The 13459-nt window shown below is 40.0% G+C and overlaps 1 protein-coding gene across 2 annotated transcripts in view; it reads left to right on the top strand.

The window, feature by feature from the left end:
- The window catches only part of TTC13 (tetratricopeptide repeat domain 13), a 108201-nt gene that overhangs the window by 53523 nt on the left and 41219 nt on the right, over positions 1–13459 (top strand). For both annotated transcript variants that reach the window (XM_075531910.1, XM_075531916.1), the window contains exons 9-15: positions 3851–3933; positions 7746–7887; positions 8181–8355; positions 9905–10061; positions 10948–11078; positions 11602–11734; positions 12499–12591. In XM_075531910.1, the coding sequence (XP_075388025.1) occupies positions 3851–3933; positions 7746–7887; positions 8181–8355; positions 9905–10061; positions 10948–11078; positions 11602–11734; positions 12499–12591 (914 nt within the window). The remainder of the gene's footprint in view (positions 1–3850; positions 3934–7745; positions 7888–8180; positions 8356–9904; positions 10062–10947; positions 11079–11601; positions 11735–12498; positions 12592–13459) is intronic.

Raw genomic sequence — 13459 nt, forward strand, 5'->3', positions numbered from 1 at the left:
ATAGATTATTTTAAATGGAAAAAATTAAGTGTTTTAGATTCTTTAAAAAGAAAACAAACACACTCAACCCACTAAAAACCAAACAAAAAGAACTTCAGTACATTCTATTTGACACATCTCAGATACCTTTTGCAAGTAAATGGAGTTAGTCCTAAGAAAGTGTACCTTTCTCGTGTTAGGATTCAGAGTGGCAGCGTTTAGCTTTGAGAGCAGGTTTCTTAAAATGTGCCTTGAGCAGCTGTCAGTGTATTTCATATCTGGCCTCTGTTCTTTGCATCTTCTCTCACAGTCACCTTAAATGAAATTTTCAGTATCCCTTGAATGTTTCATGGAAGGGAAGACTATTTGAAATACAAAACAACCCAACACACTGCTAATATTGTGGCGGCGGTGGTGTGTACCATCGAGTCATTTCCAACTCACGGTGACCGTATGACAGACCAGAAGGCCCCACTGGGTGTCCTAGATCACTTTTTTCCTGCTGGGTGGCTGGTGGGTTCTAAACGTTTGGCTTGTCAATAAGTATTTTAAAAGTAAGCAGATGTGGACAAATGACTGTTTTCTTTGTTGCTATACAGTCACACCTAGGAGCATGGCCAAAGCTCTTTGAATGACCTGGAAGCGATAGTTTTTCAGGAAATAAAAAAAGCTATAACAGAGACACCAACTGCAAATTGGACAAGGACTAAAATCAGCCTGCTCTCCTCCAAATAGACATGATGAGAACTTAGAAATGGTACCTCTTTTTTAAAAAAAAAATCTCCCTCTCTACCAATCTTATCACATAGTATGGTCCTTTATCATTTGCACCATGCTCATAAACACGGGTCCACATGTATAATAGATGGGAACTTTTTCTTTGCATTTCTGTAGATCTACTGTCCGTGAAGGTCACAGTGTTTACGTATTGTCTCACTCATCCAACGGCATCCCATTGACGTAGTGAAGGAGCAGAGGGTGTCCCAGTTACACAGATTGGAAAACTGAGTCATTGGTGACATGGCTTAATTAAATTAATGAAATTAGTTTAGCTGTCCCTAATCTTTTTTTCTAACTATAGAGATAAGGTATGAAATGGACCAATGAGTTTGAACTAACTTTATATTCTAAAGTTGGTCTCTGCAGGTGAACATCAACTTAAATTTTTATTTAAGTGGTTGACTGCTTATTTATATTACCATTCAATGATTAGAAATATGTACTAGGCAATATTGCATACAGATTTAACAAGTATCCAAATTAGTTATACCTGAAATTTTGCATTTTCTTAGGGAAACACAGCAAGTAGAAGCTTTTCTATTGAATTCTATTCTGTTTTATTGATACTATAAGGCTGTTTCAAAAATTGTACATTCTGAGCACCGATTTAATCAGTTATCTAGAATTGCCTTCACTCGCAGAGTCATCTGAGAGTGTGCTCTTTGTCACCATGGAAACCCCCCAGCGTGATGGTGACTGGACGGGGCGATGCAATGCAAATAAATGAAGCAGCAATTCATATGCTTAGCGATTGGTTCATTCGAACAGTTTCTTTGTTACCAATGGCTTTCAGATCTTGATTCTGCTATGTCCTCTTTGGCAGAATGAGGTAGAAAACTGTGCAGTGATTAGACAGGAACCCTGAGACCAAAGACTCTAAAAAGCTGAAGAGAAAATCAGACTTTGAAGAACTGTGGCGTCCACGCATGCTGTAAGTGGAGTGGGCAGCAGATGCCTACTGGGCATCTCCACCGAGATGTCCACAGACACTCCAGACTTAATGCACCCAATGGCGCTCATCATCTTCTCCCACTTCACCCCCAGGCTGTAGCTCTTCTATCTCCCGTATCTCCCTGTCTTGGTCAATGCTTTTGCCATCTACCTAGTCCCTCCGGCCCTCTGCCCTCTCTTCATCCCCATCGCTCAGACCCAAACAACCACCACATTTCATCTTATTTTGTCGTTACAAACATCTCCTGATTCTGACCCTCTCCCCTCCCCACAGACACTGTCTCAGTTTGAACTTTCATTATATCTTGCTCAGATTACCACAGCCACTTCCTTTGGGTTCTGCCTCCATTTCTTCCCTCCCCAGTCTTTCTTCTCTGTTGCTACTGACCGCAACTAATCAACTCTAAAAAGCAAATCCCATGAGGTCACTCACTTACTTAAAGACTCCTAGTCCTCATGACCTGCAGGGTAAGGCCCAGAATGCATAGCATGACATAGATGCCCCTCACTGGCCCTAGCTTACCACCCTCCCTTGGTCTCCCACTGTCCCCTCCCTCCTGCCCATGCACCCATACTCCTGCTGTACCATTTTCCACCTCTCCTTGAGTGCTCTGTCCCCTGGCATAGCACTACTTCCCCTTTCTGAAACTCCCTTTCTTTAACCAGTACATTCTTTTTCAGTTACCAAGACCCAACTTGATTGCCCCTTCCTCTGTGAATCCTTTTCCGATCCCCCTAGACTAAGCTTTCTTTCTCTTTATGCCCAGATCCTTTTGCTCACATCTTGATTATAGCTCTGAATTTGTATTATGGTAACCTGGTTATATAATTGGCTTTCTAAGTAGATGACTGTGAGTTTCTAGAAGACAGATAATGCTTGCTAACACTTGAACTTGCTATACCCCCACTGCCCCTGGCACATAGCGGGTGCTCAATAGATATTTGTTGAATTAAGAATATATTTGTTTAAATATAAATGCCACTAGGCAATGGCAATAGTGGTTTTTAAGGCCTCTCAGAACTTTACTTTTCCAAACAGTGGATATTTTAATAGGTTTACTTATTAGGTAGATCATTTTCCCCTTTGACAAGTTTAAAAACTGTCCTGTCATGCACTTCAGTTGTCCCCAAAGAAAGACAGTATATAATGAATGATATTTTCATATTTGACATTAAAAAAAAGGTTGTACTATTTTTGCAAAACTATTTATGTGCCCACTAAGTCTTTAAATATTTATTGAGTGCCTACCATGTGCAAGGCAGATAGCCTCTGCAGTAGTTCTCTCCTATGATGATCCATCCGATCAGGTGTGAAATTCTCTCCTTATAATTTCTAAAGCTCTTACAGTTTATACTGTTTTTTTTTTTTAGTAAGATATGCCTTTCCTTCAGAACTGTGGGGAATTTCTTCGTCGTGTTACATTAGACTAACTAATGAAATCTAATGAAAATTACATCTAATAATGCTTTAAGCCTAGGATGTTCGTCATGGAACACTTTGTAGTCATAGTTTTCACAGATAGTTATGTAGTAGCCAGATATACCGAGCATGTTTTCCAAAGATGACTTCTTAACGAGTCGTCCCTGTAGCAGTTCTCCTTTCACCAGCCTTAGAGCTCGAGCCAGCGGACTAGGAGCTTTGTTTTGTTTTCTTGAGGGGGATGGGGGGGGGGTCCTTTAATAAAAAAGTTTCATTTGGGGGTTCTTTTGTCTTTTGTTGGTTCAATTTTAAATGCTACTAGTTATGAACATTTTAAAGTCATTTTTTCACATAACTCTCAGGCTTATTTTTGTTCCACAGGACCCTTATTAATTGAGGAAATGCTAGTTGGATGAAGGGTACCTCATTAGTACTTAAAATCCTGATGAAGCTGATCGTGAGAAGCTGTTTTCTCATTGTCTGAATGGGAGAAACTTAGGCTTTGTTATTTTCATAGTGATGTATTGATTTTTTTTTTGCTGAAATTCAATCCTGACTTATGTTGTACTATACTTTCTACTTATATATTTTTTAAAGTTTCCTATTAAAAAGTCTGTCAGAGACTACATATGATATAGATTTAAGACCTTTAGTAATTTAAGTAAAAGTACATTCTCAACAGTTGTGGTAATTAAATAACTTTCTATCTACTTTTTGCAGGAAGCTATTGCATCCTTCAAAGAGGCTTTGAAGCAGAAAGTGGATTTTATTGATGCATACAAAAGTCTTGGGCAGGCCTACAGGTAAGTCCAATAGGAGCAGTTGGGGTTGCAGGGAAAGCGAGAAAGCCCCCAAAGTAATAAACCAAAACCAAGAAAACCAGACTCACTGCTATCTAGTCAATGCTGACTCTTAGTGACCCCTACGGGTTTCCTATACCTGCTTATGGGAAGAGAAAGCCCAGTCTTTCTCCCTTGGAGCTGCTGGTGACTTTGAGGTGCCAACCACTCACGTCCTAGCTCCGTGCATAACCACGACACCACCAGGGAAAGCCCTTCAAAAGTAATACTGGTAAATATTTACATGTGTTTCTTAGCCAGAAGAGACGGTCATTCTGAATTGTGAAGACATTTACATACTACGTTACTTAGATGTCATCTTGGGAATATAAAAAGAACTAAATGCCAGAGAATGCCTTATTTATTTGTAAGAGGATGTATATTATAATCCCCGAACCACCTTCAGTTTGTATGTGTGATCGTAGAAATGCTCACCCTTCCTTCTGGGTGATAGTTTGAATAGTGGTTTCTTCGGCTCGAGGATTGGCTGCTTTGGCATCTCACTAGATGTGTTGTGAGTTCCTAGAGGAAAAGCGAATTCCTTGTTCACGACTGTACCCCTTGTAGCTCCGCTGTCCACGGCACATAGTGGGCACTTAAGAGATGTTTGGTGAGCTAAGAATTGTTGTGGCCGTAAGTCAATTCCAGCTCAGAGTAACCCTATGTATCACAGAACTCAATGCTGCCTGGTCCTCTCCCATCCTCACGATTATTCTTATGTTTGAGCTCATATTGTTGCAGCCACTCTGTCACTCCATCTTGTCCAGGGTCTTCCTTTTTTTCGCTGCTCCTCTGCTTTAACTAGCATGATCTCCTTCTCCAGGAACCGATCTCTCTTGATAGCATGTCCAAAGTATGTGAGACCAAGTCTTGCCATACTTGCTTCTAAGGAGCATTCTGGTTGAACTTCTTCCAAGATAGATTTATTTGTTCTTTTGGCAGTCCATGGTACTTTCTGTATTTTTCATTAGTACTATCATTCATATGCATCTATTCTTTGGTCTTTCTTTTTCAAGGTCCAACTTGTGTAGGCATGTGAAGCAATTGAGAATATCATGGCTTGAGAATATCATGGCTTGGGTTGGGCATACTTTAGTCCTCAACATAAAATCTCTGCTTTTCAACACTTTAAAGAGGTCTTGTGCATCTGATTTACCAAATGCAATGTGTGTTTTGCTCTCTTGGCTGCTGGTTCTCTGAGCATTGATTTTTTTCTTTTTGAAATCTTTTTATTGGGGGTTCCTACAACTCTTATCACAATCCAAGCAGACATCCATGTGTCAAGCACATTTGTACATTTGTTGTCCTCATCATTCTCAAAACATTTTCTTTCTACTTGAGCCCTTGGTATCAGCTTCTCATTTTTCCCCTCCCTCTGCCCCACCTCCCTCACAAATCCTTGATAATTTATAAATTATTATTTTGTCATGTCTTACACTGTCCAGTGTCTCTCTTCACCCATTTTCTGTTGTCTGTCCCCCAGGGAGGGGGTAATATGTAGATCCTTGTGATCGGTTCCCCCTTTGTATCCCACCTTCCCCTTTCCCTCCTGGCATTGCTACTCTCATTATTGGTTCTGGGGAACTTATCTGTCCTGGATTACCTTTGTTTCCATTTCCTATCTGTACCAGTGTACATCCTCTGGTCTAGCTAGATTTGTAAAGTAGAATTGGGATCTTAATGTTGGGGTTGGGGGGAAGCATTTAGCAACTAGAGGAAAGTTGTATGTTTCATCAGTGTTATACTGCACCCAAACTGGCTCGTCTCCTCCCCGCGACCCTTCTGTAAGGGGATGTCCAGTTGCCTAGAGATGGGCTTTGGGTCTCTATTCTGCACTCCCCCTCATTCACAATGATGTGATTTCTTGATCTTTGATGATCGATACCTGATCCTATAGATACCTTGTAATCACACAGGCTGGTGTGCTTCTTCCATGTGAGCTTTGTTGCTTCTGAGCTAGATGGCCGCTTGTTTACCTTCAAGCCTTTAAGACCCCAGACGTTATATCTTTTGATAGCCAGGTAGCATCAGCTTCCTTCGCCACATTTGCTTATGCATCCATTTGTCTTCAGCGATCATCTCAGGGAGGTGAGCACATAATGATATGATTTTTTTTGTTCTTTGATGCCTGATAACTGATCCCTTCAGCACCTCGTGATCACACAGGCTGGTGTGCTTCTTCCATGTGAGCTTTATTGCTTCTGAGCTAGTTGGCCGCTTGTTTGCCTTCAAGCCTTTAAGACCCCAGATGCCCTCTCTTTTGATAGCTGGGCACCATCAGTTTTCTTCACCACATTTGCTTGTTCACTTGCTTTGTCCTCAGCAGTTCTGTCGGGAAAGTGAGCATCATAGAATGCCAATTTAATAGAGGAAAGTATTCTTCCATTTAGGGAGTACTTGAGTAGAGGCCCAATGTCCTTCTGCTACCTTAATACTAAACCTGTAAATATATGCACTTAGATCTATTTCCCCATCCTCATATATAAATCTATTTCCATATGTACATGTCTTTATTTAGACCTCTGTAACTACCCTTTGCCTCCTAGCTCTTTCATCTATTTCCTTTAACTTTCCTCTTTTGCATTGTCATACTCAGCCTTCATTTGGGTTTCAGTAATTCCTCTTTGTTACATTACCCTTGATCATGCCCTACCAGGCCTCCTATCCCCTCCTCACCACCAATTTGGATCACTTGTTGTTCCCTTGTCCCTGAGTTTGTTAACACCACTACCTTCCCCCCATCTCCCCTTCTCCCATGTCCCCCCGGAACTGCCGGTCTCATTTTTTTCTCCATATTGTTAATCCAGCCTATCTTATTTAGACAGACCCGCAGAGGATAATAACATGCACAAAAACAAAACAGCAAAACCAAGCAACAATATACAATAAAACACCAATGACAAAAACAAAACAAAACACAATAAGAAAGAAAAACTCGTAGTTAGTTCAAGGGCTGTTTGTTGGCCTTTAGGAGTGTTTTCCAGTCCAGTCTGTTGGGGCGCCACACTCTGGCCCCAAAGTCCACCTTCAACATTCACTAGGGACCTTGCCGCTCCATTCCCTTGCTGTTCTTTTGCTCCCCCTTAGTGTTTTGCCTTGGTGTGTGGGGGATCAGATCGGGTGCAGTTCCCATACTGTGTCTCCGGTGTTGTCCCCTGCAGGGCTATGGGTCCTTATTGAACATTTTAAAGATACTTAAATTCTTTTATATATATATAAAGGAAGACTGGATTGTAACACCTACTAACATTCTGGAATGACCATAATACTAAGATATACTATTTTTTTCTTACAATTTTAAATTGCATAATTATTTATTAGATTTTAAATGAAGTAACTATACTGAAAGAAAAATAGCATCTATGAATTTGGTTCAGAATAATAAACCTCTATATGACTATAATCTATCTTGTTTTCCGAAGAAAAAAGTATTTTTCTAATTAAAAAGTAAAATTTACACTCTGTATTTCAAGAGTTGAAGCCCATCATGAACTGGCACTTGACTCAACATTTTCCTTTGAAATATCCTGTGAATCTTGAAGAATTTCAAGAACTGTGTCATTATCTGTAATCTAGTAAAGTTAGAAGTAGTAAGTGGAGTGTGATATGCCAATAGCTATATAGCTATAAGTTGGTAAAGTAAAAATAGTAAGCACACCTATATCAAAGTCCCTTAGTCCTTAGTCACATAGAAGACTCTGAATCTTAAGAGTCATTTATTCTGTGTGTTTGCCGTTTGGTCTGTACTGAGTTCATGACTATCATTCAACACCTAGAGAACTGGGAAATTTTGAAGCTGCCACGGAGAGCTTTCAGAAGGCTCTGTTACTCAACCAAAATCATGTGCAGACGCTCCAGCTCCGGGGAATGATGCTTTATCATCATGGTAGCTTACAAGAAGCCCTTAAGAACTTTAAGGTAAGCATATATCGTGAGTTACCCCACTGTTAGAGTTCTTGTATTATTCTTAGTCAAGAATATCTTTGGTAAAATGAAAAAAGAAGGGGCCAAGAAGAGTGTTTATACTTGAGCAGTATACCAAAGATCATTACTTCAGCTTCAGAATATGTATGTATTTGATCTGATTTAACCTAAAGAGAAGACTTTTCTGTTCTAGATAATAAAGGGCTTTAAAGTTTTTGGTTGATTCGTCTGTTTGTTTTGAACTACATAGATACTAACACAGCCTCTTCTCTCCTTCACTGCCCCAGCGGTGTCTGCAGCTAGAGCCATATAACGAAGTGTGCCAGTATATGAAAGGACTGAGCCATGTGGCAATGGGACAGTTTTATGAAGGGATAAAAGCACAAACTAAAGTTATGCTAAATGACCCTCTCCCGGGTCAGAAGGCGAGCCCAGAGTATCTTAAAGTGAAATATCTCCGAGGTAAGTCAGAAAGTCACAGAAATCATTGAAGTTCAATGTTCAAAGCTGCAGAAATCATATTACTTGCCTGTCTACATTCCAAATGAGACAGCTAAATCTCAAATAGGCAGATAACGTGTCCACAGTCACCCCTTGGCTAGTGCCCGCACTGGATACAAGTGTCTTCTAAAGGTTGGTTCAGCGCTGTGACTACATTCCCTACAATTTCTTCCTAAAGTTAAGGGAAGAGTTTTACTTGCGTTAAAAGTCTCATTTTGAACTAACTGTGACAACCACCTGGGCTATTTGTCTCATGTGTAGTTTTATCCATAAATGTAAGACTATTAACGTGTTTTGACTATGAACTTGGTATCTTAGACTGTTATTCTTGTATAGCAGAACTCTCATTTTTTTAATAAATTGGGCAAAAGAAGCAGATAAATCTAAAGAGTTATATTTGTCATAGTCTTGCTCATATTTCTTCTACCACACATAAAGATAATTTTGCATTTCTTTAAATAAAGCCAAGACTTTACCTAGCATAGCTTCTTTTTCTATATCAGAAAAATATTGTAAGCCATGTGTGTGATTAAATCTCTTCAACAGTCACATTAAAAAAGTAAAAACAAGTTAAGTCAATTGTAGCAGTAAGCTATTCCAATATTTACAAAATATTCGTTCTGTATTCAATTGATAGGAAAACATTGTTAATGAGATAGGGTGTTTTTGCGTACTAAGTCTTCAAAATTTGATGCATGTTTTGCAATTATAGCATATCCCAAACTGAATGTCGAATTTTCATCGTAAATGCTTGATCTTTCGGATTCATAAAATTCAGTTCAAAAAGTAGACTCACATATACAGGGCGTTTCAAATATACTAATGCTTAATAATAATTTAAGTATATCAATCTTTAAATCTAAATAAATTAAAATAAGAGACGTATCTCAGTGCTGGTAGCCACATTACTAGAGGCTACCTATTAGCAGAATATCTTTACCCGATATTATGATTCCCATATTTTCCTAGTTTAGTAGAGTTTAGACTTATTAACTGTGAAATAAAAGAGGGGATAACCCACATCTGGGATTTTTCTACTCTGTTCAGAGATAAGTAACAGAAAATTTTTTCCCCAAAAATCTTTGTGCTACATGTAATGTTTCTTCCAGAGATGTGTTACATCGGAATTTTTAGGGTTGGTGAAACAGTGAACCTAGTCAGTTGAGCTATCACTTGTCAGAGAACCAGGCTCTGTCTGATACTGAACTTTGGGTTTTTAGGCCCTGGAACTGAAATAGTGAGATCTTTGGTGTAGAGTGCACAGTAAAATGGTTAAAAGTAAGTGGAAGTGTGCCCAGATTGAATGGTTTGTTTTTATGCTGGCAACTGAAATCAGTAGCCAGTTATTCTTATTGGATAATTAGTGAATTGCTAAAATCTATAGTCTTCTTTTTAAATTTTCTATAATTAATGGTTTGCTACAAAGCATTTCTATGACAGCTAACTACACACACCAAAAATGTTTCTTCAACAGTATTTGGACGTGTTCCATCCCCTTTTCTCCCTGCAGAGTATTCTAGATATCTCCATGCACACCTGGATACCCCTCTTGCGGAATATAACGTTGACGCGGATCTACCTGGAAGTTTTAAGGACCACTGGGCTAAAAACCTGCCCTTTCTCATAGAAGACTATGAAGAACAGCCCGGGTTGCAGCCTCACATAAGGTAAGGTGCTTTGAATGAAGGTGAGAGTTTTTTTTCTTTTTTTCCAGACTGAGCTATAAGATCCTCATGATAGTTCCTGATCGCTAACGTGCTTTCTATTTGTGTTTCTGATTAATTTCTTTTTAGAGTTGCTGTGAGTGAAGATATTTCTTTTTGTTTCTAAAATATCTTGAAAGTTGCCTTTAAAGAAGATCTTTCCCTCTCACCTGACCTTCCTAACTTGTTAATTTGGGCAACTTTCATACTTCAAGTATATCTATACTGTTTGGGATTTATTTGGTAGTCTTTGTTGTGCATTAAACAGTTTATTTGACGTTTTGGCCGTTTGAAACTCTACGATTGTTCTACTGCTGTAGTATGACAGTACAGATTCTAAAGGGCTGTCCTATTTTAAAGCCATAAGATCTATTAGTTTCGGGAAGTCTGGGGTAGTCAGGGAGTTTCCTCGCTCAACCTATAAATTAGAATTTTAGACTTTTGTTACAAGAACACAAGTAGATTGGCAGATCAAAAATATCCATATGACATTGCAGGTATAGTTAGTGTGATCAACTTAAGTGGATGGGGAAGCTAAATAGGAGGCTGGGCTGAGTTGTAAAGGGCAGTTCTGTGTTCTGGAGAAGTTTCAAGGCAAATCATGGTAAGAAGTGCCTTCTGAAGTGCACACTAGTTGTCAGTATCCCAATGAGCATGTGGTATTACTTGTGGTATTGCCTTCTGTTAATTTGTGTATGGTTAGATGCAAAGCTCTGTAGTAAAGATGAACTGGTTAGAGACTTCCTAAATTACTTCCCTGGCAGGGGAAATGATTGTTTTTTTTAGCTGAAATTGAAATATTGGATGTTGTCCTAAAAAATCTTTATAGTACGTGTACTGTTTCTTCCAGAGATGTATTACATCAGAATTTTGAGAGTTATAAACTTGACATCCAAGAGCTGATTTGTGTAGCTGATCGTTTGGGATCACTGATGCAGTATGAAACTCCTGGTTTCCTGCCAAACAAGAGAATCCACAGAGGTACTCTGGAAATGGAAATATTTCTGCTGTAAGGGCAAGGATCGCCAAACTGTGCTGTGATTTTGTTGTTGTAAATTATATATTGCGCTTACGGAAACTGCATTGGATCAGAGCAGAAATGTATGATCCTTTGCACTGCATTCTGAAAAGACTACAAGCCTGTCATTTTGCTGTAGTTGCACTACAGCTGTAGCTTCTAGAGCTTCAGTCATTGCCATGTATCACACAGCAGAAGCCCCGGATCTGTGTAGAGTAGCAGGAGAATTCGAACCTCCACTTGCTTTATTCAGTAAGAGCCACGTTTGGGAGAAGTGTCTGGTGTCCTCTGAAAAGAAGGACAATCGTGACCAAATTGCCCTTTGTCTCAGGTCTTCTAATACTATCAATATTAATTCTTTCTTTTTATAACTCTTAAATTACCACGGAGACTCTGTAATTAGGAAAATATAAAGCATGTGAAAGATCATTCCTGAGTCTATGGATTGCCGGCAGCTTTGTCTTCTCCCCCTTTCTTGACTTGTAGCCATGGGCTTGGCAGCACTGGAAGTCATGCAGGCTGTACAGCGCACCTGGACCAACTCAAAGGTGCGGATGAATGGGAAAACGCGGTTGATGCAGTGGAGAGACATGTTCGACATTGCAGTAAAATGGAGAAGGTAACGTTTAAATTAAAAATTCAAGGCCTTATTGTACAGTTATGTGCATTTCCTCTAGTTAAAAAGTTACGAAGCTTGTGTTGTTTACTAGCCACAGGCTATATAAAGTACATTTTCTGCTATGAAGATTGTCAGAAATTCATAACATCTTTCATGTATATGCCACTATTCTTTATAAAACTGATTTTTAAATCTCTAAATAGATTTCTAAATGAACTATTTTAGAACGAGTAATCTACTTAAAAGGAGCCCTGGTGGCCAGTGAGTGAAACATTGGTATGAAACATTGGTATTGCAAGATCAGCCTTTCAAGCCCACCAGCACTCTGGGTGAGAAAGCTAAGGCTGCCCTCTCGGTAAAGAATTCTAGTCTCAGAAACCCTACAGAGCCGTTCTGCTCTGCCCGTTAGGATCGCTATGAGTTGGAATCGACTCTTCAGCAGTGGGTAATCTACTTAAATTTCATGGTGCAGGGTTTTTTTTTTAATCTTCGCAGTATGCCTGGCAAACTAGTTACAGCTTCGGTGGGGGGAGCCTCTGATAGTCATTTTCAGGGGGGCGAAATAGTGCTCTACAAGTAAGACTTTATGGGCTTTTTATTTGGTCCAGTTGAAACATCTGTTTGAGATTTCTTTGTGCTTTGTATATTTACATGAAATAGACTCGGTTGTTGGTTCTCTCTATGTTAGCACAGATTCCACATGTCTTATTTTTTTTAATGCTTTGAACAGTTAAGGTCTTCGTCTAACAAGCTCTTCTTTATAGGATTGCTGATCCAGACCAGCCTGTGCTGTGGTTAGATCAAATGCCAGCACGAAGCCTTAGCAGAGGTTTTAATAATCACATCAATTTAATCAGGTATGATCCTCATGGGCTTCTTTCCTCTTTGTATGGGTATTTATTCTGCGAAGGCAGGGTATGGAGAAGGTGTGTGACCCACCGCCCCTGCTATTTGGTAGGGGAATGCCTCCATGAACGTGGCCCCTAGAGAGACCTGTTTGACGTCCTCTCAGCTGGCCCAGCTCCATCAAAAAAATGCAGGCCATCCTCCTTCCCAAGATTGTTGGATGCAGAGCTCAATTCAGGGTAGTTTGCCAAATTGTTTCCTAGAGTATCAGTCTTTTGTTTGTTTGTTTTGTACAGTTTTATTGGCATATAATCCACATGTCATTAAAATTCCATAGTTCAGTCATAGCAAGAAGAATTGTACAATCATTACCACAATCAATTGCAGAACTTTTCCACCACCACCACCACCCACCCCGGTTAAATCGATTTAAAAATGAGTTGCATAATCACATCAGTTCTAGCGCTCCCCCCCTCCTCCTGTATTCGTTGTTCACTCCCAGAACCCCTCATGACACAGCACTGTGGACGCTGTCAGTACGAGGAGTCTGTGTACGTGCAGTTCCACGTTGTGCTGCCGCCCATGGATCGTTACCCTACACAGTTTCATCTCCCACTCGGGGATTGATGCCGGGGCAACTTCCTGGATCAGCTCTTCCAAGTGCAGATCCCTGCCCAACAGATCAAAACCTGCCACTGCAGGCGGGGAATTGAGGTACTAAACATGTGGTGATTCTGGGTCCTGTTCCACTGGACACCCGGCGAGCCAGGGGCTCCCCCCAAAGTCCAATGACTGCCACGTCCACAGTCCTGGGGCAGCCGGGCAGTCTTCACGAGTCCTAAAGCATCATGGAAGATCATTAGTTGTAGAGCATTACAT

This window comes from Tenrec ecaudatus, chromosome 1 (genome assembly GCF_050624435.1).
Source record: "Tenrec ecaudatus isolate mTenEca1 chromosome 1, mTenEca1.hap1, whole genome shotgun sequence".
In the NCBI taxonomy this organism is placed as follows: domain Eukaryota; kingdom Metazoa; phylum Chordata; class Mammalia; order Afrosoricida; family Tenrecidae; genus Tenrec; species Tenrec ecaudatus.